General features: G+C 43.8%; 1 protein-coding gene across 1 annotated transcript; it reads left to right on the top strand.

The window, feature by feature from the left end:
• On the top strand, window positions 1-26,836 carry LOC129829521 (solute carrier family 25 member 33-like). Its single transcript, XM_055891252.1, has 7 exons — window positions 1-172; window positions 7,239-7,421; window positions 15,951-16,028; window positions 17,397-17,497; window positions 18,752-18,818; window positions 24,993-25,273; window positions 25,608-26,836. Exons 1-7 carry the CDS (start codon window positions 129-131, stop codon window positions 25,808-25,810), a joined length of 957 nt encoding a protein of 318 aa, XP_055747227.1. The 5' UTR covers window positions 1-128; the 3' UTR covers window positions 25,811-26,836.
• Window positions 26,837-27,774: the final 938 nt, after the last annotated feature.

Below are 27,774 nucleotides of genomic sequence, written 5' to 3'. Positions count from 1 at the left end.
AACACTAGTGGGATTTTGGAACGCTTCAGAGAAAGCCGGGTGGACGTCTGGCTAGTGACAACAGCTGATGAGCAAGATAAACCACATTTACGAGAAGACAAAGAAGATTATGGTTATATTTTTTTAAAATGGCACATAATAATAATACGCTATTACATCTCTTCGCAGGGGGGTAAGTGTTCCTTTACGAAATTTTTATCTGGCTAGCATTAGTATAGCTGAATATTTTAAAATAGTCTAGCGGCTTCTGCTTTTGTCGTGGTAAATTGTTAGCTATTATGTTAGAATAATGGGTACTCGGCAGCTTGCGTTGACGTTTTAGGATATTTGTGCCCCATCTTGACCAAACGAGTCATATTCTCGCCATACCGAAATGTGATTAACAAGCTAACGTTACTCGCCCTCAACTCAAGGAGTGAGGAGGCCTCGCTCGCTACAGCATGAGGTTGCGAGCTAACTCTAATGGTGTACAGTGTGATTTTAGCAATTTTGCCAAAGGTTACAGAACAGTATTTTAACTGGCTAACAAGTGTTTACTGTATCGTTCGTCTAGTTATGCAATGTCAGGTGGCCAACTATTGTCCTTCTCACTGCTAGCTAGGCTAATCAACCGGATATTGATTTATGAAGCGTCGCTAGTTTACCTATCCATCTAGCGTTAACAGTTAACTTTATACAGGAAATGTGGAAATCCTAGCCATTTGTAATGACCTCTATTTCTACGAAGGTCCTAACACTTGAGATATGAACTCGAATACAACCAATAGTATTAATGTTTTCATTTGATGTGGCATTAGCTAACTGGCAAGTGTCGCAGTCTACTCTGACCTTAAAATATGTCCTCCAGTTACATAATCTTTCCCAGTCAATCAATGTGACCATGTAAAGTGCTGCAGCTAGCAAGCTGTCTCGTGTTAGCTACTGCAGCTTAGAATAGAGGAATCTACTATATTTATAGCTAGCGATATATTATATTCTAAGATGTGTAAAAGATTTTCAAAAGTTACCTAAAATGTATTTGAGCTAATATGTAGCTAGCAATTCGTGAGAAAATATTATCCGGCTTGAACTTGGAAGTTTATCAAGATTTTTTGGAAGCTAGTAGGGGTTTTGTCACTCAAGGTCACCCATTGACAGCTATTGACATTTGGGAAAGCACTGTTCAAAACCTAGACCTGATATTCCATTTAGTTGGGGATATATGATCCTGTATTGGACCCACAGAGGAATAGAAATGGTAGTCATATCGTTATGTCTATATAGGCCCTATATTTCTTAGAACAGCCAATGTTAAGAAGTACCATAGTGGTGAGGATAATGGTAATAACCCTTACTTTATTTATAAAATCAGAACATAATATTACAGTTGAAAAAAGAATATTAGTCACTATTAGTAGAATAGAGCAAACCTCATAAATGACAAGCTCACACTGAATATCATTGTCAAGGCAATAGTACATTTATTTTAGGATTGCGATCCAAGAGTCTAGCCTGCCTTTCCAAGCTGCACACTGACTGCAGACATAACATCGAGAACTGTATTTACACAGGCTGTTACATGCCATGGTCTCTTCTGAGCTAGTAAATTAATGCCCTATTTAATGGTGGCTTCTGGTTTCACATTTGAACTGATTCAAAATGTTAACTTTGGAGGACACCATGATATGACCTGTTGCCATACCGTGTTTAGCATGCATATCACTGTTACATGTAGGGTTATGGAACTCTGTCTCGTTCACAGTATGGTTTTTCCTCATGGTGTCCCAGACCGCTAGGAGATGCTTATGATAAGCCGAGTGAATGGATAGCTGTGTGTTTGTTATCGGACACAGTTGCATTCGGCACAACGTGCCCTTCAGACGTCTAGTCACTCTAACAGAGCTCCAGAGTTCCTCTGTGGAGATGCGAGAGAACCTTCCAGAAGGACAACCATCTCTGTAGCACTCCACCAATCACATGTGACATATCAGAAATTGTGTAATATAATTGTCAATCTAAAATATTGTCATATAATTATAAATGGTTTATATCGGTTTGATACAAATGTTCTGTCTAAATAGCCTCTAAAATATGTAACATACTATAAATGTCATGCAGTAATGTGATTATTTTGGATAGTCAGATTCTAAGTTTAAAACTTTAACATGCTTTGTAAGAGGAACGAATCCCCTGATACTCCTGTTTTACATGGACATATCTGAAATCAGGCTACTTTATGCCGCTACTTTATGCCGCTTTGATCGATGCAGAAATTCGCCAATCTGAATAAATGTTCTTCCACAGCCAACATGCTATTTTTGGGAAGCATATTTTATTCTGAGTTCAGAAATGTAACGTTTGTATGTGAAAACAACTTCTAGTACGCATACATTCAGTTGTTCCCAAACTCACTTCAGTCACGCCAAAGAGGGAGGCTGGTGCTAAGACATGTTCCAAACTCACTTCAGTCACGCCAAAGAGGGAGGCTGGTGCTAAGACATGTCCCGAACTCACTTCAGTCACGCCAAAGAGGGAGGCTGGTGCTAAGACATGTCCCGAACTCACTTCAGTCACGCCAAAGAGGGAGGCTGGTGCTAAGACATGTCCCAAACTCACTTCAGTCACGCCAAAGAGGGAGGCTGGTGCTAAGACATGTTCCGAACTCACTTCAGTCACGCCAAAGAGGGGTGCTGGTGCTAAGACATACGCAGAACAAATGAAATGGCAATTTTTGAAAGGCATTTTGCATGTCCTAATCATTAGAAAGATTGCACCAGAAAACCAGGTGTTTTTAATCGGGGTATGTTTACTTAGATTTTTGACCTTGCACCGGTTTTAAGATAAACAGTGTAAGGTGTCATCAGCCGATGTTAGTTTATGGGTGAGGATTTAGCGGAATTGTTTGAATGGAATGTTGGCATATTGGCAGTTAATTTGAAAAGTTGAATCATTAACGGCTATCATTCCTAAAACTGTCCGGCTAGCTTTGGTAGCAAATATACAGTGCAGATAAATTCCTCAAATTCATTATTTTACACTATCTTATCACAGCACTGGCAAACCATGGTTGACGAGATCCCTGACCAAAACGGCCGACCTAAATCTGTCTCAAACATATCCGGCCTGCGGGTGGTTTGAGTAAAAAAAAAAAATATATAATATTATCCTGAACAAAAATATGAATGCAACATGCACAAATTAACAAATATTTTACAGAGTTACAGTTCATATAAGGAAATCAGTCAATTGTAAAAAATGATTTAGGCCTTATCTATGGATTTCACATGACTGGGCAGGGGTGCAGCCATGAGTGGTCTTGGGAGGGCATAGGGCCACCCACTTGGCAGCCAGGCCCAGCCAATCAGAATTTGTTTTTCCCCACAAAAGGGCTTTATTACAGACAGAAATACTCCTCAGCAGGTCTTGCGCCTCCCATAGTCTTGGCTGTGTGGCGTTGTTACATGTGGTCTGCGGTTGTAAGGCTGGTTGGACGTACTGCCAAGTTCTCTAAAACGACGTAGGAGGCAGCTTATGGTAGAGAAATTAACATTAAATTCTCTGGCAACAGCTCTGGTGGACATTCCTGCAATCAGCATGCCAATTGTCCGCCCCCTCAACTTGAGACGGGGCATTGTTGTGTGACAAAACGGCACATTTTAGATTAACCCTTTATTGTCCCCCAGCATAAGGTGCGCCTGTGTAATTATCATGCTGTTTAATCAGCTTCTTGATATGCCACACCTGTCAGGTGGATGGATTATCTTGGCAAAGGAGAAATGCTCACTAACAGGGATGTAAACAAATTTGTACACAATTTAAGAGGTTCTTCTACATATGGAACATTTATAGGATTTTAAAAATGTAATCTCATGAAACATGGGACCAACAATTTACATTGTTGCGTTTTATATTTTTGTTCAGTGTATTATAAATGTGTGTGTGTGTGTGTGTGTGTGTACATACACACACAGTGCATTCGGAAAGTATTCAGACCCTTTCACGGTTTCCACATTTTGTAACGTTACAGCCTCATTAAAAAAAAAATACTAATCTACACACAATACCCCAAAGCAAAAACAGGTTTTTAGAAATTTTTCCAACGGAAATATCACATTTATGTAAGTATTCAGACCCTTTACTCAGTACATTTTTGAAGCACATTTGGCAGCGATTACAAACCCAGAGTCTTCTTGGGTATGACGCTACAAGCTTGGCACACTTGTATTTAGGGGAGATCCTCTCATTCTTCTCTGCAGATCCTCTCAAGCTCTGTCAGGTTGGATGGGGAGCGTCGCTGCACAGCTATTTTTAAGTCTTTCCAGAGGTGTTTAGATCGGGTTCAAGTCCCGGCTCTGGCTGGGCCACTCAAGGACATTCAGAGACTTGTCCCGAAACCACTCCTGTGTTGTCTTGGCAGTGTGCTTTGGGTCGTTGTCCTGTTGGAAGGTGAACCTTCACCCCAGTCTGAGGTCCTGAGCAGGTTATCGTCAAGGATCTCTTCATACTTTGCTCCGTTCATCTTTCCCTCGATCTTGACTAGTCTTCCAGTTCCGGCCGTTGAAAAACATCCCCACAGCATGCTGCTGCCACCACCATGCTTCACTGTAGGATTGGTGCCAGGTTTCCTCCAGACGTGACACTTGGCATTCAGGCCAAAGAGTTCAATCTTGGTTTCATCAGACCAGAGACTCTTGTTTCTCATTGTCAGTCCTATTGGCAAACTCCAATCACGTTGTCATGTGTCTTTTTACTGAGGAGTGGCTTCCGTCTGGCCACTCTACCATAAAGGCCTGATTGGTGGAGTGCTGCAGAGATGGTTGTCCTACTGGAAGGTTCTCCAATTTCCACAGAGGAACGCTCTGTCAGAGTGACCATCGAGTTTTTGGTCACCTCTTAGAGCAGGCTCTTCTCCCCCCGATTGCTCAGTTTGGCCGGGCGGCCAGCTCTAGGAAGAGTATTGGTGGTTCCAAAATTCTACCATTTTAAGAATGATGGAGAGGCCACTGTGTTCTTGTGGAACTTCATTGCTGCAGACATTTTTTTAGATACCCTTCCCCAGATCTGTGCCTCAACAATCTTTTCTCAGAGCTCTACGGACAATTCCTTCGGCTTGGTTTTTGCTCTGACATCCACTATCAACTGTGAGACCTTTATATAGACAGGTGTGTGCCTTTCCAAATCATGTCCAATCAATTGAATTTACCACAGGTGGACTCCAATCAAGTTGTAGAAACATCTCAAGGATGGATCAATGGAAACACAATGCACATGAGCTCAATTTTCAGTGTCATAGCCAAGGGTCTGAGTACTTATGTAATTAAGGTTTTCTGTTTTATTGTTAATACATTTTTACAAATGTCTAAACCAGTTTTCGCTTTGTCATTATGGGGTGTTGTGTGTAGATTGATGGAGAATTAAAATTAAATCTATTTTAGAATACGTCTGTAATGTATACACACTCCTCATAATGTCAAATGTTTACAAATCAATTAAAAATGAAAAGTAAGTATTCAAGCCTAAAGTAAGGTGGTAAAAATGTGCTCAAGTCTCACAATAATTGACATACACCCACTCTGTGTGCAATTTAACATGATTTTTGAATGACTTCTTAATCTCTGTACCCCACACACAAAATTATATGTAAGGTCCCTCAGTCGAAGCAGTGAATTTCAAACAGATTCAACCACAAAGACCAGGGAGGTTTTCCAAAGCCTTGCAAAGAAGGGCACCTATTGGTAGATGGGTAAAAAATGTTTAAAAAAATACATTTCATATCCTTTTGAGCATGGTGAAGTCATTAATTACACTTTGGATGGTGTATCAATACACCCAGTCACTACAAGGATACAGGCGTCCTTCCTAACTCAGTTACCGGAGAGGAAGGAAACCGCTCAGGGATTTCACCAGGAGACCAATGGTGACTTTAAAACAGTTACATAGTTTAATGGCTGTGATGGTAGAGCTGAGGATGGATCCTCTTGAAAATCTATGGTAAGACTTGAAAACGGCTGTCTTGCAATGATCAACGACAGACTTGGCAGAGCTTGAAGACTTTTAAAAAATCCAGGTGTGCAAAGCTCTTAGACTTACCCAAAAAGACTCGCAAGCTGTAATTGTTGCCAAATGTGATTCTTTTTTAGCATGTATTGACTCAGGGGTGTGAATACTTATGTAAATGTAGATTTTCAATACATTTGCAAACATCAATAGACATGTTTGCACTTTGTCATTGTGGGGTATTGTGTGTAAATGGGCAAGGAAGTTTTTTTGTTGATATCTAATATATGTAACGTAACAAAATGTGGAAAAAGTCAAGTAATATGAATATTTTCTGAAGTCCCTGTACGTTTTAAAGTTAATATAAATATATAAATATTTTTTTATCACTAAAACCAAATCCGAACTGTGTCTAGCTCGCTAATAATCACCGAAACAGCAAGAAAATAGCCTCTGGACCTTGTTGGAAGACGGAATGCGGGCCCCCTCGGGGCAAAATGTATATAATTCCCTCTGTCACGCCTTGTCTTGGATGGACAGGGGTGGTAGAGAGGTTAATATCTTCTGTGACGCAAGACTATTCCTCAATTTAAAAAAAATTTTTTTTTAGTTCATCCATTTAAGTGCATGATTTGGACATTTTTAAACGGCTATGTAGGCTTAGGCTGTAAAACCTCTTCTCTCTGTAGCTTTAGTCAAATTAGAGCTTCTTGGTTCAATGACCTTTTGTACCAGATGTGTATAGAGTAAATGTGAGAGCCTGTTCATGACACTGTCTCTTTTAGTAATGCCATAAAAGTACTGTGTAGCTGCTACTGTTCTTTATATTGATGGTAAATTACATTCCCTGATAGAGGGAGAAATAAAAAACAATTCTGCGGAAATCCAGGAGAACTGTGACCCAACTGAATGTCACTGATAACATTAACAGACAGCAGGACTACTTCACCCGGTATAATCATACCACACTACAAATTGCACAAATGTAAATACATGTTTTTGTATTTTTATAGTCTACCATGCCCTGACAAAAGGCTGGTTCAGGTGCATAGGGCAACAACTAAGGCTCTCCACTTTCTGAAATCTATTTGAGCTCCAAAAACGGTGGAAAGGATTACCAATCTCCAATTAATTAATGCCGTATTAATGTTTTCCTATTCTCTGTGTAGATGTTGTAAACCTGACTTTAAATGACCTGAGATTAGTATATATTATTACTGTATTATAAATGTTACTGTATTTTCCCATCTTTCTCTCTGCAGATGTAGCGGCACGGTGGGAGCCATCGTGACCTGTCCTCTGGAGGTGCTGAAGACCAGGCTGCAGTCGTCAGGCCTCGCACTCCGGCCCGTGTTCCAGGTCCAGCTGGGCACGCTCAATGGTACTGGGGTCATCAGACCAGGCTCGGGCACCGTTACGCCACCTGGCCTGCTGCAGGTCTTACGGTAAGGGATTGTCCCTCTTCTTATTCTTAGCATGTGGCTAGTCTACTATGGTACTTACGGTAAAGGGTTGTCCCTCCTTCGTATTGGAGTGTGGCTAGTCTACTATGGGTCTTACGGTTAGGGATTGTCCCTCCTTCGTATTGGAGTGGGGCTAGTCTACTATGGTTCTTACGGTAAGGGGTTGTCCCTCCTTCGTATTGGAATGGGGCTAGTCTACTATGGTTCTTACTGTTAGGGGTTGTCCCTCCTTCGTATTGGAGTGGGGCTAGTCTACTATGGGTCTTACGGTTAGGGGTTTTCCCTCCTTCGTATTGGAATGGGGCTAGTCTACTATGGTTCTTACGGTAAGGGGTTGTCCCTCCTTCGTATTGGAGTGGGGCTAGTCTACTATGGTTCTTACGGTAAGGGGTTGTCCCTCCTTCGTATTGGAATGGGGCTAGTCTACTATGGTTCTTACTGTTAGGGGTTGTCCCTCCTTCGTATTGGAGTGGGGCTAGTCTACTATGGGTCTTACGGTTAGGGGTTTTCCCTCCTTCGTATTGGAATGGGGCTAGTCTACTATGGTACTTACGGTAAGGGGTTGTCCCTCTTCTTATTCTTAGCGTGTGGCTAGTCTACTATGGTTCTTACAGTAAGGGATTGTCCCTCCTTCGTATTGGAGTGTGGCTAGTCTACTATGGGTCTTACGGTTATGGGTTGTCCCTCCTTTGTATTGGAGTGGGGCTAGTCTACTATGGTTCTTACGGTAACGGGTTGTCCCTCCTTGTATTGGAGTGGGACTAGTCTACTATGGTTCTTACGGTAAGGGGTTGTCCCTCCTTTGCATTGGAGTGGGGCTAGTCTACTATGGTTCTTACGGTAAGGGGTTGTCCCTCCTTGTATTGGAGTGGGGCTAGTCTACTATGGTTCTTACGGTAAGGGGTTGTCCCTCCTTTGTATTGGTATGGGGCTAGTCTACTATGGTTCTTACGATAAGTGGTTGTCCCTCCTTGTATTGGAGTGGGGCTAGTCTACTATGGGTCTTACGGTTATGGGTTGTCCCTCCTTTGTATTGGAGTGGGGCTAGTCTACTATGGTTCTTACGGTAAGGGGTTGTCCCTCCTTGTATTGGAGTGGGGCTAGTCTACTATGGTTCTTACGGTAAGGGGTTGTCCCTCCTTCGTATTGGAGTGGGGCTAGTCTACTATGGTTCTTACGGTAAGTGGTTGTCCCTCCTTGTATTGGAGTGGGGCTAGTCTACTATGGGTCTTATGGTAAGGGGCTCTTATAAGTGTAGGGTTGCTACAGGTCTTGTTGGTAATGGCTTCACCATGTTGTGTACAGTGCTGTGAAAAAGTATTTGTCCCCTTTCTGATTTTGTATATTTTTGATACGGAATGTTACCATCAGATCTTCAACCAACACCTAATATTAGATAAAGGGAACCTGAGTTTACAAATAACAAAAACAAACATACTTAATTAAATAAAATAACAAAGGTATTCAACACCCTATTCCACTCAATTTGTATTTTTTATGGTTCCCCATTAGCTGCTGCCGAGGCAGCAGCTACTCTTCCTGGGGTTTATTATAGATCCCCATTAGTTCCTGCCAAGGCAGCAGCTACTCTTCCTGGGGTTTATTATAGATCCCCATTAGTTCCTGCCAAGGCAGCAGCTACTCTTCCTGGGGTTTATTATAGATCCCCATTAGTTCCTGCCAAGGCAGCAGCTACTCTTCCTGGGGTTTATTATGGATCCCCATTAGTTCCGGCCAAGGCAGCAGCTACTCTTCCTGGGGTTTATTAAGGATCCCCATTAGTTCCTGCCAAGGCAGCAGCTACTCTTCCTGGGGTCCGGCAGAATTAAGGCAGTTATACAATTTTAAAAACATTACAATACATACATTACAGAATTTACAACACACTGTGTTCCCTCTGACCCAGAGTTCCATGTAGTCATGGTTCTATGTAGTACTGTGCGCCTCCCATAGTCTGTTCTGGACTTGGGGACTGTGAAGAGACCTCTGGTGGCATGTCTTGTGGGGTATGCACAGGTGTCTGAGCAGACAGGACGGTACTTTCAACATGTCAATACCTCTCACAAATACAAGTAGGGATGAAGTCAATCTCTCCTCTACTTTCAGCCAGAAGAGATTGACATGCATATTATTATTTAATTTTTTAAAAACTTTACACCCTTTTTCTCCCCAATTTCGTGGTATCCTATTGTTAGCAGTTACTGTCTCATCGCTACAACTCCCGCACGGACTCGGAGAGGCGAAGGTCGAGAGCCATGCGTCCTCCGAAACACAACCCAACCAAGCCGCACTGCTTCTTAACACAGCGCGCCTCCAACCCGGAAGCCAGCCGCACCAATGTGTCGGAGGAAACACCGTACACCTAGCGACCTGGTCAGCGTGCACTGCACCCGGCCCGCCACAGGAGTCGCTAGTGCGCGATGAGACAAGGATATCCCTACCGGCCAAACCCTCCCTAACCCGGACGACGCTAGGCCAATTGTGTGCCGCCCCATGGGCCTCCTGGTTGCGACAGAGCCTGGGCTCGAACTTAGAATCTCTAGTGGCACAGCTAACACTGCGATGCAGTGCCTTAGACCACTGCGCCACCCGGGATGTCCGTGACATGCATATTATTAATTTTAGCTTTCTGTGTACATCCAAGGCCCGGACGTGCTACCCTGTTCTGAGCTATTGCAATTTTCTTAAGTCCCTCTTGTGGCACCTGACCACACAACTGAACAGTAGTCCAGGTGCGACAGCTAGGGCCAGTAGGACCGGCCTTGTTTATAGTGTTGTTAAGAAAGTAGAGCAGCGCTGTATCATGGACAGACTTCTCTCCATCTTAGCTACTGTTGTATCAATGTTTTGACCATGACAGTTTACAATCCAGGGTTACTCCAAGGAGTTTAGTCACCTCAACTTGCTAAATTTCCACATTTTATTTATAACAAGATTGAGTTGAGGTTTAGGGTTTAGTAAATGATTTGTCCCAAATACTATGCTTTTAGTTTAATATTTAGGACTAACTTATTCCTTGCCACCCATTCTGAAACTATCTGCATCTCTTTAAGTGTTGCAGTCATTTCAGTTGCTGTAAGAGTTGACGTGTATAATGTTGAGTCATGCCAGTGGCATGTCGTTAAAGATTGAAAAAAGGAAGGGGTCTAGACAGCTGCCCTGTGGAATTCCTGATTCTACCTGGATTATGTTGGAGAGGCTTCCATTAAAGAACACCCTCTGTGTTCTGTTAGACGGGTAACTCTTTATCCACAATATAGCAGGGGGTGTAAAGCCAAAACACATCAGTTTTACCAGCAGCAGGCTGATCGATAATGTCGAAATACCGCACTGAAGTCTAACAAAACAGCCCTCCACAATCTTTTTATCAGCAACTTCTCTCAGCCAATCATCAGTTATTTGTGTACATGCTGTGTTTGTTGAATGTCCCTATAAGCATGCTGAAAGTTTGTCAATTTGTTTACTGTAAAATAATGTTGTATCTGGTCAAACACAATTTTTTTCCCCCTAAACTTTAAGGGTTGGTTACAGGCTGATTGGTTGGCTGTTTGAGCCAGTAAAGGGGGCTTTACTATTCTTAGGTAGAGTGACTTTTGCTTCCCTCCAAACCTGAGGGTACACACTTTCTAGTAGGCTTGGATTGAAGAGATGGCTAATAGGAGTGGCAATATCATCGTCCACTATCATCGTCCACTATCATCCCCAATATCATCGTCCACCATCATCCCCAATATCATCGTCCACCATCATCCCCAATATCATCGTCCACCATCATCCCCAATATCATCGTCCACCATCATCCCCAATATCATCGTCCACCATCATCCCCAATATCATCGTCCACCATCATCCCCAATATCATCGTCCACCATCATCCCCAATATCATCGTCCACCATCATCCCCAATATCATCGTCCACCATCATCCCCAATATCATCGTCCACCATCATCCCCAATATCATCGTCCACCATCATCCCCAATATCATCGTCCACCATCATCCCCAATATCATCGTCCACCATCATCCCCAATATCATCGTCCACCATCATCCCCAATATCATCGTCCACCATCATCGTCCACCATCATCGTCCACCATCATCCCCAATATCATCGTCCACCATCATCCCCAATATCATCGTCCACCATCATCCCCAATATCATCGCCCACCATCATCGCCCACCATCATCGTCCACCATCATCCCCAATATCATCGTCCACCATCATCGCCCACCATCATCGTCCACCATCATCCCCAATATCATCGTCAGTCATTTTCCATCCAAGTTGTCAGACCCAGGTGGCTTGTCATTGTTGATAGACAACAATCGTTTTTTTCACCTCTTCCACACTCACTTTACGGAATTTTAAATTACAATTCTTGTTTTTAATAATTTGGTGAGATATACTTGGATGTGTAGTGTCAGCATTTGTTGCTGGCATGTCATGCCTAAGTTTACTAATCTTGCCGATGCCAACTACTTTAAGGAATTTTTCAATATCAGTCGGTGTTCAGTTTAGTCACATGATTTCTCTATTTGCAGTACGTTTGCCAATCGGTTGTCCAACCAGACTTATTTGCCAATCTTTTTTCCTCATCAATCCACTGGGATTTAAGTTTTCAGTAATTTTCTTAATAGGTGCAAGCTTATTAGTAACTGGGTTAAATAATTTCATAAATGTGTTAAGATCAATGTCTGTTTGCTCCTCATTACACACCACAGACCAACACATTCTTTACATCAAACAACATAGGATTCACTACGAAACGTATTGTATGACCTCTTATACACTATATTAGCCCCAGCCTTTGGAACTTTGGTTTTCCTAGATATGTGCTACTGTATTGTGATCACTACATCCGATGGATCTGGATTCTGCTTTAGAGCACCTTTCTGCAGCATTAGTAAAGAAGTGATCAATATATGTTGATGATTTCATGCCTGTGCTGTTTGTTGCTACCCTGGTAGTTTGACTGATAACCTGAACCAGGTTACAGGCACTGGTTACAGTTTGAATCTTTGTCTTGAATGGACAGCCCAATGAAAGCTAGTTAATATTTAAATCAACCAGAAAATATACCTCTCTATTGGTATCACATACACTATCAAGCATTTCATACATATTATCCAGATACTGACTGTTATTATTAACACTTGGTGGTCTATAGCAGCTTCCCACCAGAATGGGCTTTAGGTGAGGCGGATGAACCTGCAGTCATATTACTTCAACAGTATTTAACAAGTTGCTGTTTATATTCAGAACTACAGACAGGACTAAGCTTTAAAGGAATGTAGTTCTGAATATAAACAGCAACTTGTTGTGACATCTTTAGCTGCAATGACTCCGACCAAATACTTCCTGTAGTTGTTGATCAGTTTTCTCACATCGCTGTGGAGGAAGTCAGCCCACTCTTCCATGCACAACTGCTTTAACTCAGAGACATTTGTGGGTTTTCAATCATGAGCTGCTCCTTTCAAGTCCTGTCACAACATCTCAATTGGAATTAGGTCTGGACTTTGACTGGGCCATTACAAAACGTAAAAATGTGTTACTTTTTAACCATTTTCATGTAGACTTGTGTTTTGGATCATTGTCTTGCTGCAGAATGTAGCCTTCGGGATCTGTGGTTGTGCCAGGCCACCCACGGGGCTGCCAGGCCACAAGGGATGACTAGGCTAAGAATGTTTTTTCCTATGTTCCCTGGTCAGAAGTAGTGTACTCTAGGGCATAGGGTGCAATTTGGGATGTTGCCCTAGTTGTGTGAATAGGCCTGTGTCTTTACTCTACCACTCTGTCTAAAGAGGAGGCAACGGGCCTGTCCTAAAGAGGAGGAAACGGGCCTGTGTCTTTACTCTACCACTCTGTCTAAAGAGGAGGAAACGGGCCTGTGTCTTTACTCTACCACTCTGTCTAAAGAGGAGGAAACGGGCCTGTCTAAAGAGGAGGAAACGGGCCTGTGTCTTTACTCTACCACTCTGTCTAAAGAGGAGGAAACGGGCCTGTCTAAAGAGGAGGAAACGGGCCTGTCTAAAGAGGAGGAAACGGGCCTGTCTAAAGAGGAGGAAACGGGCCTGTCTAAAGAGGAGGAAACGGGCCTGTGTCTTTACTCTACCACTCTGTCTAAAGAGGAGGCAACGGGCCTGTCCTAAAGAGGAGGCAACGGGCCTGTCCTAAAGAGGAGGCAACGGGCCTGTCCTAAAGAGGAGGCAACGGGCCTGTCCTAAAGAGGAGGCAACGGGCCTGTCCTAAAGAGGAGGCAACGGGCCTGTCCTAAAGAGGAGGCAACGGGCCTGTGTCTTTACTCTACCACTCTGTCTAAAGAGGAGGAAACGGGCCTGTCTAAAGAGGAGGAAACGGGCCTGTCTAAAGAGGAGGAAACGGGCCTGTGTCTTTACTCTACCACTCTGTCTAAAGAGGAGGAAACGGGCCTGTGCTAAAGAGGAGGAAACGGGCCTGTGCTAAAGAGGAGGAAACGGGCCTGTGCTAAAGAGGAGGAAACGGGCCTGTGCTAAAGAGGAGGAAACGGGCCTGTGCTAAAGAGGAGGAAACAGGCCTGTGCTAAAGAGGAGGAAACGGGCCTGTCCTAAAGAGGAGGAAACGGGCCTGTCCTAAAGAGGAGGCAACGGGCCTGTGTCTTTACTCTACCACTCTGTCTAAAGAGGAGGATACGGGCCTGTCCTAAAGAGGAGGAAACGGGCCTGTCCTAAAGAGGAGGAAACGGGCCTGTCCTAAAGAGGAGGAAACGGGCCTGTCTAAAGAGGAGGAAACGGACCTGTGTCTTTACTCTACCACTCTGTCTAAAGAGGAGGAAACGGGCCTGTCCTAAAGAGGAGGAAACGGGCCTGTCCTAAAGAGGAGGAAACGGGCCTGTCCTAAAGAGGAGGAAACGGGCCTGTGCTAAAGAGGAGGAAACGGGCCTGTGCTAAAGAGGAGGAAACAGGCCTGTGCTAAAGAGGAGGAAACGGGCCTGTCCTAAAGAGGAGGAAACGGGCCTGTCCTAAAGAGGAGGAAACAGGCCTGTCCTAAAGAGGAGGAAACAGGCCCGTCTAAAGAGGAGGAAACGGGCCTTTCCTACCCTGCCTGACGGGGGCCCGTTGATACATTAGCATATTCTGGCTCTGACGTCTGACGCTATTAATTTAAAGGCCATTACCGTTATCCTGTTTTATACACAAATACTAGAGATTAAAGAGTATCTTGTTCAAATCTAAGAGCTGTTTGCCAGCTGTGGGGAACGCACGCACACGCACTGACGCACAGTGCAGCGAGGACACTTATGTAAGTGCTGATGCCACCTGTGGAAATGTCCCTCACCCCGGAGGCCCTGGGAGGGTTGCCTCAGACCACAGACTGAGTGAGAGTGATGGTGTGACTGTGCCTCTGCCAAAATTGAACACGAGGAGGGAGCCGTGCCGACTGACGTCCCCGAAATGTGGTTTCTCGTGTTTCTCGCCTCAAGGGTTTAGGCCTTTGGCTGAATGTGACTGAACCAGTCTGGACTGGACTCAGCTGAATGGTTCAGAGGGGAATGGCTCAAATAGTATTCTCAACCTGTTCACCCAGTGCAGTTTTAAAAAATGTACCTTTGAAACTGACAATGGCATTTGGAGGTGAGCCAACCCTCCCCTCCCTGTAATTCCAAGTGACTCTACAACCTTCGGGCATCCATTTTGGTTAATTTCGCCAATAATTGTTGAATGAACCTCTTCTCTCCAAAATCCTTGTTTATCCAGTGGTGTTGTCTGTAACGACAGTATAAGGTTGCTTGACGGTTTGTAGAGTCACTTGGAATTACCACGACTCGCTTCCAAACGCCGTGGTTGGTCTGTTTCAAAGGTCAAATGTTAATACTCTTTGAACTCTGTAAATCCATATCCTGTTGAGTCATAACATGTTAACTTTTTTTAAATCCTTTTATTTCCTTAGCCTGAAGTTTTTTTTTTTTTTTAATCTATTGGAACAAAATGACGTCGTTACAGGGTGGGAAAACAAACGGTGGGAATAACAGAGTCCTTTTTAAATAAAGTTTGTTTTACAGCAGAGTGCAGGACTAATGTATCAGTCCTGTTGTGTCCCTGTGTGTCCTCTCACCCGGCCTGTTTGTCTGCTACTGGACTGTGCGTGTGTGTGCGTGTGTGTGTGTGTGAGAAGTCAATCCCACAGAGGCGACAGAGTTCACAGTGCATCTTCAGTTTCAAAGGGTACTGGGTTGAGAGTTGGGTCTTGTCCAAAACAAACTCTGTAGAGGTGGGTGATATGGAGGGGGGGGGAGATTTATATCACGATTAATTAACTGAATTATCACTAACGATACATTGAACAATATACCCATGGCAGTACATGCTGTGTGGCCAATGCAGACGTCGGATTGACCATACAAACGTCTTGAACCCTACCACAGTGGTCCCTACTCCTGAATACACGTCCTAAATAGATGTTCTTGTCATTCAAACATTTTTTTAAAGTGTATATTCAATTAACTGGTTTGTTTTTCTTCCCGTTTTCTAGGTCAATTCTAGAAAAAGAGGGACCACGGTCGCTTTTCCGGGGACTGGGTCCCAATCTTGTTGGGGTGGCCCCTTCAAGGTAAGCCTGCTAAATGAGACACGGACTGCATTTTGAAAGGGTGGATTCGTTTTGGTGTAAGTAATGTTTGGGTGTGGATGTGTTTTGTATGTCCACACCCGTAACAACCTACACACACTCACCCTTTTATCATGTCATTACCAAGGAGCAGCTTTTAGACTGCAACATATTATTACTGCTGTGTTGTTTAATGAAGTCATACGAGGACAGAACGGTGGCCCGTAAATGGGGATTCTACAGTTCATTTCTTAATGTGTTCAGACCCCTTGACTTTTTCCACATTTTGTTACGTTTCAGCCTTATTATAAAATGTATTAAATTGTCCCCCCCCCCCCCCCCCTCATTAATCTACACACAATACCCCATAATGACAAAGCAAAAACAGGTTTTTTGAAATTTTTGTAAATGTATTAAAAGTAAACAATTAAAAAATCACATTTACATAAGTATTCAGACTTTTTGCTCAGTACTTAGTTGAAGCACCTTTTGCAGCGATTACAGCCTCGAGTCCACAAAATGTGGAAAAGATGAAGGGGTCTGAATACTTGCAGAATGCACCGTATACAGTACATGGTATACAGTACATGGTATACAGTCCATGGTATACAGTCCATGGTATACAGTCCATGGTATACAGTCCATGGTATACAGTCCATGGTATACAGTACATGGTATACAGTCCTCACTAAGGGGTTTGTCTGTCCCCCTCTCTCTGCATTATGCCATCGCCCAACTTACAAGTGCTGCCATTCAGATAAATAAGACATTTTTACACTCCTTGGGTTTGTACAGTAACGTAGTATACAGTCCTCAGTAAGCAGGGTGGGAATGGGGGGGGGTCACTCTGGAAACTCACCAACGTACCGTCAAAATTATTTCACTCCCAGAAATAGTTAGCATGGGGCAGAGGGATGGTCAGCTGTCAGCCAGCTGACCCGCCCCTATGCTATCAGCCAGCTGACCCGCCCCCATGCTATCAGCCAGCTTCCAAACCCTGCCTTGCATTCAGAATGAGAATAGCACTAGTCCAGACCCATCTCTCTCTCGACCACCCCCTGGCCCTGCCTCGGTGCTTCTGCTGCTGCTGTATGGGATGGACTGTTCCAGAAGCATAGCAGGCTGCTCTGGACAGGACCCACGTGGCACGCTTAGCTGGCTCTGTCAACGGCTGCTGTTACTGCTTCACAGGTTTCAGGCAGCGCCTGGAAACATGATGTTACATAAACACGCACTGCCGCTTTATAAAACACAGTGAGAGATGGACACCCACTCACTGAGAAATATACTGGTAGATACATTTGTTTATACATTTTAAAGAGGGAATCTGATTTCTCACCCTTTTTTTTTAATCTTCTGTTTTTCTTGTAGAGCTATTTATTTTGCCGCCTACAAGAGGTCTAAGGAGACGTTCAATGGCATCTTCGTCCCTAACAGTGGAGTGGTGCACATGTCCTCAGCTGGCTTTGCAGGTGAGACCGTCTGAAGCAAACCACGGAGACACCGGCGTAGGGGGGACGGAGAGGCCGGCGTAGGGGGGACGGAGACGCCGGCGTAGGGGGGACGGAGACACCAGCGTCTGTGGGAGCACTCTACCCTCATTCTGTATGAAACACAAAGCAATAGAACCATGTAGGTTCTATGCCTGCTGGGTAAACCATGTAGGTTCTATGCCTGCTGGGTAAACCATGTAGGTTCTATGCCTGCTGGGTAAACGTGTAGGTTCTATGCCTGCTGGGTAAACCATGTGGGTTCTATGCCTGCTGGGTAAACCATGTTGGTTCTATGCCTGTTGGGTAAACCATGTGGGTTCTATGCCTGCTGGGTAAACCATGTGGGTTCTATGCCTGCTGGGTAAACCATGTGGGTTCTATGCCTGCTGGGTAAACCATGTGGGTTCTATGCCTGCTGGGTAAACCATGTGGGTTCTATGCCTGCTGGGTAAACCATATGGGTTCTATGCCTGCTGGGTAAGCCATGTGGGTTCTATGCCTGCTGGGTAAACCATATGGGTTCTATGCCTGCTGGGTAAGCCATGTGGGTTCTATGCCTGCTGGGTAAACCATGTGGGTTCTATGCCTGCTGGGTAAACCATGTAGGTTCTATGCCTGCTGGATAAACCATGTAGGTTCTATGCCTGCTGGGTAAACCATGTGGGTTCTATGCCTGCTGGGTAAACCATGTGGGTTCTATGCCTGCTGGGTAAACCATGTGGGTTCTATGCCTGCTGGGTAAACCATGTGGGTTCTATGCCTGCTGGGTAAACCATGTGGGTTCTATGCCTGCTGGGTAAACCATGTGGGTTCTATGGCTGCTGGGTAAACCATGTGGGTTCTATGCCTGCTGGGTAAGCCATGTGGGTTCTATGCCTGCTGGGTAAACCATGTGGGTTCTATGCCTGCTGGGTAAACCATGTGGGTTCTATGCCTGCTGGGTAAACAAGAGTAACGTTTTTGTTGCGCCCAAATGTGATTACATTTTTTGGTCATTTTGTCCACCAAAATGTGTGTGTATAAATAATCCACGTATATATTATATAACTCTATAACTATAATGTGTTGTATAATGGTTGAATTTCTGCTCTGTCAGGAATCCTGGAGGATTTGACCTCCCTGACCTGTTCTCTCCCTGAACTCCCATCCAGAGATATAAAATGAACTCTGTCCCTTTCTCTTGCTCCATCCAGTGATATGACACAACTCATCGGTTTCTACTTCCTGTTTCAGCTTTTGTTACTAACTCCCTCATGAACCCCGTCTGGATGGTTAAGACCAGGATGCAGCTGGAGAGGAAGTATGTACATTTATATTATTCTAACTTCCACTTCTTCCTATTTCATTTACTTTTATTAATCAATCAATTTTTATTTTATATAGCCCTTCGTACATCAGATAATATCTCGAAGTGCTGTACAGAAACCCAGCCTAAAACCCCAAACAGCTAGAATGCAGGTGTAGAAGCACGGTGGCTAGGAAAAACTCCCTAGAAAGGCCAAAACCTAGGAAGAAACCTAGAGAGGAACCAGGCTATGAGGGGTGGCCAGTCCTCTTCTGGCTGTGCCGGGTGGAGATTATAACAGAACTATGCCAAGATGTTCAAAAATGTTCATAAGTGACAAGCATGGTCAAATAATAATCATGAATAATTTTCAGTTGGCTTTTCATAGCTGATCATTAAGAGTTGAAAAACAACAGGTCTGGGACAGGTGGCGGTTCCATAACCGCAGGCAGAACAGCTGAAACTGGAATAGCAGCAAGGCCAGGCGGACTGGGGACAGCAAGGAGTCACCACGGGCGGCAGTCCCGACGCATGGTCCTAGGGCCCAGGTCCTCCGAGAGAAAGAAAGAGAGAAGGAGAAAATTAGAGAGAGCCAAGATTTTCAAAATGTTCATAAATGACAAGCATGGTCAAATAATAATCAGGAATAAATCTCAGTTGGCTTTCATAGCCGATCATTAAGAGTTGAAAACAGCAGGTCTGGGACAGGTAGGGGTTCCATAACCGCAGGCAGAAGAGTTGAAACTGGAATAGCAGCAAGGCCAGGCGGACTGGGGGCAGCAAGGAGTCACCACGGCCGGTAGTCCCGACGTATGGTCCTAGGGCTCAGGTCCTCCGAGAGAAAGAGAGAAGGAGAAAATTAGAGAGAGCCAAGATTTTCAAAATGTTCATAAATGACAAGCATGGTCAAATAATAATCAGGAATAAATCTCAGTTGGCTTTCATAGCCGATCATTAAGAGTTGAAAACAGCAGGTCTGGGACAGGTAGGGGTTTCGTAACCGCAGGCAGAAACAGTTGAAACTGGAATAGCAGCAAGGCCGGGCGGACTGGGGACAGCAAGGTGTCAGCATGCCCGGTAGTCCTGACGTATGGTCCTAGGGCTCAGGTTCTCAGAGAGAACGAGAGAATTAGAGAGAGCATACTTAAATTCACACAGGACACTGGATAAGACAGGAGAAGTACTCCAGGTATAACCAACTGACCCTAGCCCCCCGACACATAAACTACTGCAGCATAAATACTGGAGGCTGAGACAGGAGCGGTCAGGAGACACTGTGGCCCCATCCGAAGAAACCCCCGGACAGGGCCAAACAGGAAGGATATAACCCCACCCACTCTGCCAAAGCACAGCCCCCACACCACTAGAGGGATATCCTCAACCACCAACTTACAATCCTGAGACAAGGCCGAGTATAGTCCACAAAGGTCTCCACCACAGCACAACCAAGGGGGGGCGCCAACCCAGACAGGAAGTTCACGTCAGTAACTCAACCCACTCAAGTGACGCACCCCTCCTAGGGACGGCATGAAAGAGCACCAGCAAGCCAGTGACTCAGCCCCAGTAACAGGGTTAGAGGCAGAGAATCCCAGTGGAGAGAGGGGAACCGGCCCTGGAGAGACAGCAAGGGCGGTTCGTTGCTCCAGAGCCTTTCCGTTCACCTTCACACTCCTGGGCCAGACTACACTCAATCATATGACCTACTGAAGAGATAAGTCTTCGGTAAAGACTTAAAGGTTGAGACCGAGTCTGCGTCTCTCACATGGGTAGGCAGACTGTTCCATAAAAATGGAGATCTATAGGAGAAAGCCCTTCCTCCAGCTGTTTGCTTAGAAATTTTAGGGACAATTAGGAGGCCTGCGTCTTGTGACCGTAGCGTACGTGTAGGTATGTACGGCAGGACCAACTCGGAAAGATAGGTAGGAGCAAGCCCATGTAACGCTTTATAGGTTAACAGTAAAACCTTGAAATCAGCCCTTGCCTTAACGGGAAGCCAGTGTAGGGAAGCTAGCACTGGAGTAATATGATCAAATTTCTTGGTTCTAGTCAGGATTCTAGCAGCCGTATTTAGCACTAACTGAAGTTTATTTAGTGCTTTATCCGGGTAGCCGGAAAGTAGAGCATTGCAGTAGTCTAACCTAGAAGTAACAAATGCATGGATTAATTTTTCAGCATCATTTTTGGACAGAAAATTTCTGATTTTTGCAATGTTACGTAGATGGAAAAAAGCTGTCTTTGAAACAGTCTTGATATGTTCGTCAAAAGAGAGATCAGGGTCAAGAGTAACGCCGAGGTCCTTCACAGTTTTATTTGAGACGACTTTACAACCATCAAGATGAATTGTCAGATTTAACAGAAGATCTCTTTGTTTCTTGGGACCTAGAACAAGCATCTCTGTTTTGTCCGAGTTTAAAAGTAGAAAGTTTTCAGCCATCCACTTCCTTATGTCTGAAACACAGGCTTCTAGCGAGGGCAATTTTGGGGCTTCACCATGTTTCATTGAAATGTACAGCTGTGTGTCATCCGCATAGCAGTGAAAGTTAACATTATGTTTTCGAATAACATCCCCAAGAGGTAAAATATATAGTGAAAACAATAGTGGTCCTAAAACGGAACCTTGAGGAACACCGAAATGTACAGTTGATTTGTCAGAGGACAGACCATTCACAGAGACAAACTGATATCTTTCCGACAGGTAAGATCTAAACCAGGCCAGAACTTGTCCGTGTAGACCAATTTGGGTTTCCAGTCTCTCCAAAAGAATGTGGTGATCGATGGTGTCAAAGGCAGCACTAAGGTCTAGTAGCACGAGGACAGATGCAGAGCCTCGGTCTGACGCCATTAAAAGGTCATTTACCACCTTCACAAGTGCAGTCTCAGTGCTATGATGGGGTCTAAAACCAGACTGAAGCATTTCGTATACATTGTTTGTCTTCAGAAAGGCAGTGAGTTGCTGCGCAACAGCTTTTTCTAAAATTTGAGAGGAATGGAAGATTCGATATAGGCCGATAGTTTTTTATATTTTCCGGGTCAAGGTTTGGCTTTTTCAAGAGAGGCTTTATCACTGCCACTTTTAGTGAGTTTGGTACACATCCGGTGGATAGAGAGCCGTTTATTATGTTCAACATAGGAGGGCCAAGCACAGGAAGCAGCTCCTTCAGCAGTTTAGTAGGAATAGGATCCAGTATGCAGCTTGAAGGTTTAGAGGCCATGATTATTTTCATCATTGTGTCAAGAGATATAGTACTAAAACACTTAAGTGTCTCTCCCGATCCCAGGCCCTCGCAGAGCTGTGCAGATCCAGGACAGCTAAGCCCTGGAGGAATACGCAGATTCAAAGAGGAGTCCGTAATTTGCTTTCTAATGGTCATGATCTTTTCCTCAAAGAAGTTCATGAATTTATTACTGCTGAAGTGAAAGCCATCCTCTCTTGGGGAATGCTGCTTTTTAGTTAGCTTTGCAACAGTATCAAAAAGAAATTTTGGATTGTTCTTATTTTCCTCGATTAAGTTGGAAAAGTAGGATGATCGAGCAGCAGTGAGGGCTCTTCGGTACTGCACAGTACTGTCTTTCCAAGCTAGTCGGAAGACTTCCAGTTTTGTGTGGCGCCATTTCCGTTCCAATTTCCTGGAAGCTTGCTTCAAAGCTCGGGTATTTTCTGTATACCAGGGAGCTAGTTTCTTATGACAAATGTTTTTCGTTTTTAGGGGTGCAACTGCATCTAGGGTATTGCGCAAGGTTAAATTGAGTTCCTCAGTTAAGTGGTTAACTGATTTTTGTCCTCTGACGTCCTTGGGTAGGCAGAAGGAGTCTGGAAGGGCATCAAGGAATTTTTGTGTTGTCTGAGAATTTATAGCACGACTTTTGATGCTCCTTGGTTGGGGTCTGAGCAGATTATTTGTTGCGATTGCAAACGTAATAAAATGGTGGTCCGATAGTCCAGGATTATGTGGAAAAACATTAAGATCTACAACATTTATTCCATGGGACAAAACTAGGTCCAGAGTATGACTGTGGCAGTGAGTAGGTCCAGAGACATGTTGGACAAAACCCACTGAGTCGATGATGGCTCCGAAAGACTTTTGGAGTGGGTCTGTGGACTTCTCCATGTGAATATTAAAATCACCAAAAATTAGAATATGATCTGCTATGACTACAAGGTCTGATAGGAATTCAGGAAACTCAGAGAGGAACGCTGTATATGGCCCAGGAGGCCTGTAAACAGTAGCTATAAAAAGTGATTGAGTAGGCTGCATAGATTTCATGACTAGAAGCTCAAAAGATGAAAACGCCATTTTTTTTTTTGTAAATTGAAATTTGCTATCGTAGATGTTAGCAACACCTCCGCCTTTGCGGGATGCACGGGGGATATGGTCACTAGTGTAACCAGGAGGTGAGGCCTCATTAAACACAGTAAATTCATCAGGCTTAAGCCATGTTTCAGTCAGGCCAATCACATCAAGATTATGATCAGTGATTAGTTCATTGACTATGACTGCCTTTGAAGTGAGGGATCTAACATTAAGTAACCCTATTTTGAGATGTGAGGTATCACGATCTCTTTCAATAATGGCAGGAATGGAGGAGGTCTTTATCCTAATAAGATTGCTAAGGCGAACACCGCCATGTTTAGTTTTGCCCAACCTAGGTCGAGGCACAGACACAGTCTCAATGGGTATGGCTGAGCTGACTACACTGACTGTGCTATTGGCAGACTCCACTAAGCTGGCAGGTTGGCTAACAGCCTGCTGCCTGGCCTGCACCCTATTTCATTGTGGGGCTAAAGGAGTTAGAGCCCTATCTATGTTGGTAGATAAGATGAGAGCACCCCTCCAGGTAGGATGGAGTCCGTCACTCCTTAGCAGGTCAGGCTTGGTCCTGTTTGTGGGTGAGTCCCAGAAAGAGGGCCAATTATCTACAAATTCTATCTTTTGGGAGGGGCAGAAAACAGTTTTCAACCAGCGATTGAGTGCTGAGACTCTGCTGTAGAGCTCGTCACTCCCCCTAACTGGGAGGGGGCCAGAGACAATTACTCGATGCCGACACATCTTTCTAGCTGATTTACACGCTGAAGCTATGTTGCACTTGGTGACCTCTGACTGTTTCATCCTAACATCGTTGGTGCCGACGTGGATAACAATATCTCTATACTCTCTACACTCGCCAGATTTAGCTTTAGCCAGCACCATCTTAAGATTAGCCTTAACGTCGGTAGCCGTTAAGTCTCTTTAAAAGCTTTTTAAAGGCTTTAAATGCAGACATATTTTAGATGCTAGTTTTGTGCTAATGGTGTCAGAACATTCATTAAAGGGTTACTGTAGGTAGTGTGTAATTACAGTTCTGTCACCAGTCACCACCACCATTTGAATGTGATCTTTGACGGGCCCCCCCATCTTGGCTGCTGTCCTGTCCTTGAGTTACGCCGTTTGCGTTTTGTAACGTGACCAGACGGATCCATAAATACCCTAGCTGCTGACGCATTAGGCTGCGTTGGAGGGAGAGGCTATATTTACACAGAAGCTGTATCCCAATTGGCGCCCTATATAGGGGCACTACTTTTGACCAGAAACATGTTCCACAGTAGTGACCCTATGTAGGAAATGAGGTGGCGTTTGGAACGCAGGGAGCAATAGAACCATGTGAGTTCACCGTTACAGGGAACAAGCATGTCTGGTGACCTATTTACCCTGCAGACTTGTTCATATAGGTAGTCACTCAAACTATAGTTAACTAGTGGGGAGGGGGGGGGGGGGGGTAATATTGTAGATGAAAAATAGGAATATATATTTCAATTGTATCATGCTAAATGCACATTTCATATTATTATTTATTTTTTTGTTAAGTAACAGTGGACATTACAATACAGGATGTCTCTTGATTATTTGTCACAAGACTGGAGTGTGAGGTGTGACACTTGATCTGCTTGAGGTTGTGTTTGCTGGCTGGTGTGCCCCTGATACCTCTGTTCCTGGTCATCTGCATTAGGGCACACATTAACAAAATATAGCAAAACCTCTCTTATAGAACAAGTTCAGATAGTAGGTTACCACCCACAAAATGACGTTCCTGCAGGAAAATGTTTTTCTGATCCAGTTGAACCTCTTCTCTAAATCTTCTGCGAAAAAAAACACTTTTGTGCCACCTGCTGATGTCGGGTTTTAGATCAATACTGACCGTCTTTTCCTCCAGGGTACGAGGGGAGAAGAAGACCAACGCGCTGCAGTGTGCCCGTTACGTTTACAAGACCGAGGGAATGAGAGGTTTCTACCGGGGCCTGACGGCGTCCTACGCCGGCATCTCCGAGACCATGATCTGTTTCCTCATCTACGAGACGCTGAAAAAACGCCTGAACGAAGCGCGCTTCGCTTCGCCGAACAGCGAAACTGAAAAAGGGGCGTTGGATTTCCTCGGCCTGATGATGGCGGCTGCTTTCGCTAAGGGTTGTGCTTCTTGCATAGCCTACCCACACGGTAAGCATGGGGATTCATGGGTATGAGACAAATAAATGCTACGGTATTAACTTGTCATACCTCAAACTACAACAACACACATTGACATGAGGCAAAAGAACAGCTTTTTAATTGACGATGGCCCAATCTACAACTGTCTACTGTACAGTAGCACAGCATACACCCATGACTCAAATGTTAACTTGAGTGAGAAGCCTTTAGTAAAACTCAACACATTCCCTTCCGTCGTTTAGTCAAAATACTCTGTAAACTGCATTCAAAATCACCTTTTAATTCTAATTCGTCTTAATTTCTCCCCTTCTCTCTCTCTCTCTGCGTTTCTTCTATTCGTCAGAGGTGATTCGGACAAGGCTGCGAGAAGAGGGCAGTAAATATCAGTACTTCTTCCAGACCGCACGGTTGGTTGCAGTGGAGGAGGGCTACGCTGCTTTTTACAGAGGACTCATTCCTCAGCTTATCAGACAGATCCCCAACACAGCCATCGTCCTCTCCACCTACGAACTCATTGTCCACCTGATGGGAGACTCCTCGCAGTGATCGACACCCAACAACAACAATGACGACAACAACATGGTAGCTAAGGAAAAGACCAGTTTTGGTCGGCCCATCCTAGATGGAAGGGCAACACAATGTAGTTATATCCCAAGGCACGTTGGGCAAGAAAGAGACAATTGTGAAATTGCAGAAGAAACTAAATTTCTGTTTTGTTGGAAAGACTGGTGTAGAGACTGTTGGTTTCTCTTGAGGGAATTTGAAGGCAGGTTTTACTGTTATCCAATGAACTGTAACTGATTTTTAGGTTACATCCTAAATAGCAAACTATCCCCTATTTAGTGCACTACTTTTGACCAGGGTCCATAGGCCTCTAGTCAAATGTAGTGCACTGTATAAGGGGCCATTTTGGACTCTTGACACACTTTTTTTGTTTGTTTTAATTGATGCATGTTATTTAGAAGTTGTTCAGAAGAATTTAAGCTCTCAAGAATTGTGGTACTACTGACAGGACAACTCTAGCCTGAGTCCCACGTCTGTGTTGTATCGCCAACTCCATTGCTGTCATGAGTTGAGTTGTCAAGACGGCACAAACGTATCTGGGATTCAGGCTAGGACCATATGAGAATAACTAGTTGTTGTTATACAAGATAAAGAGGTCATCTGAATAGAAGAGTACTGTTTTAAATTGGAACTAAATTATTTTGTATATTTTGTTATTATATTGTCTGACTTTCTCTGATGTTTATCAATGTTGAATATCCAGAGATCCGTCAAGGTCTTGGGCTACAGGTTATTTCATTTTACGCTAATTAAGGAAGATCAACGCTTAGCTAGAATTGTTCCTTGTGAGCCACCACACAGCATCCATCATGATAGTTCCTGCTTATTCATTTACTACCATAGTGATTTTTGAAGTATTATTTTAATTAATTATTTTCCATTACAAATACAGGTTAATTTATATATTGTGTTAAAGAACATAATCGCCTTCTTTTTTTTTTTTTTTACAATATAATGACAACGTGAAAGCTTATTTGACCAGGGGCTCAATAAAAGTCTGCTCAAGTGTTCGGTTCATTGTTTTTTGAAGGGTGTAAAACTACAGTAATCTGGTTGAGAAAGATGGACTGGACGAGTGGTGTTCAGATTTCACTTGGTGGTCTATAGTAAAAAAGGTGCTGAAAATGTCACCTGGGTTTCCTCACAGCTTCACAATACAAATCAAACTACACTTAAATAAATACTTTTCACTTTTGATTGAACCACTATGCCCGATTGAGAGTATTACATGACTGTACTTTGGAAGGTAAATATTAGTGATTGTCTATTAATCTTTATCCAATGCCATTTCTGATTACCATAACATGTTGTGTAAACTGTTTGGAGAGGATTCTGTGGACACTAAAATACTGTGGCTTGCAAAGTCTACCCCTGCTAAAATAATTACAAGTAAAATACATTTAGTGGATTTGGAATGCAATCCCTTGGGTTTGTATCCAAAGTCTAACATTTAATTGTGATTATAATACATTGTATGAATGAAGGTATCAGTACTTATCACTGTTCATACAGTGTGTCGGTAATCGCTGTTCATACGGTAATCACTGTTCATACGGTGCGTCGGTAATCACTGTTCGTACGGTAATCACTGTTCATACGGTGCGTCGGTAGTCACTGTTCATACGGTAATCACTGTTCATACGGTAATCACTGTTCATACGGTAATCACTGTTCATACGGTAATCACTGTTCATACGGTGCGTTGGTAATCACTGTTCATACGATAATCACTGTTCATACGGTGCGTCGGTAATCACTGTTCATACGGTAATCACTGTTCATACGGTAATCACTGTTCATACGGTGCGTTGGTAATCACTGTTCATACGGTAATCACTGTTCATACGGTAATCACTGTTCATACGGTGCGTTGGTAATCACTGTTCATACGGTAATCACTGTTCATACGGTGCGTTGGTAATCACTGTTCATACGATAATCACTGT

Source organism: Salvelinus fontinalis, chromosome 31, assembly GCF_029448725.1.
Source record: "Salvelinus fontinalis isolate EN_2023a chromosome 31, ASM2944872v1, whole genome shotgun sequence".
NCBI classification, from domain to species: Eukaryota; Metazoa; Chordata; class Actinopteri; order Salmoniformes; family Salmonidae; genus Salvelinus; species Salvelinus fontinalis.
This window is presented reverse-complemented; position numbering and strand designations above follow the sequence as displayed.

Bases quoted from the DNA above. Each gene is read 5' to 3' on its own strand.
- LOC129829521 (XM_055891252.1), top strand. From the start codon at position 129: ATGGCACATAATAATAATACGCTATTACATCTCTTCGCAGGGGG. The intron at 18,819-24,992 runs GTATGTACATTT...CTTTTCCTCCAG, and splicing joins AGGATGCAGCTGGAGAGGAA to GGTACGAGGGGAGAAGAAGA. The intron at 25,274-25,607 runs GTAAGCATGGGG...TCTATTCGTCAG, and splicing joins TTGCATAGCCTACCCACACG to AGGTGATTCGGACAAGGCTG.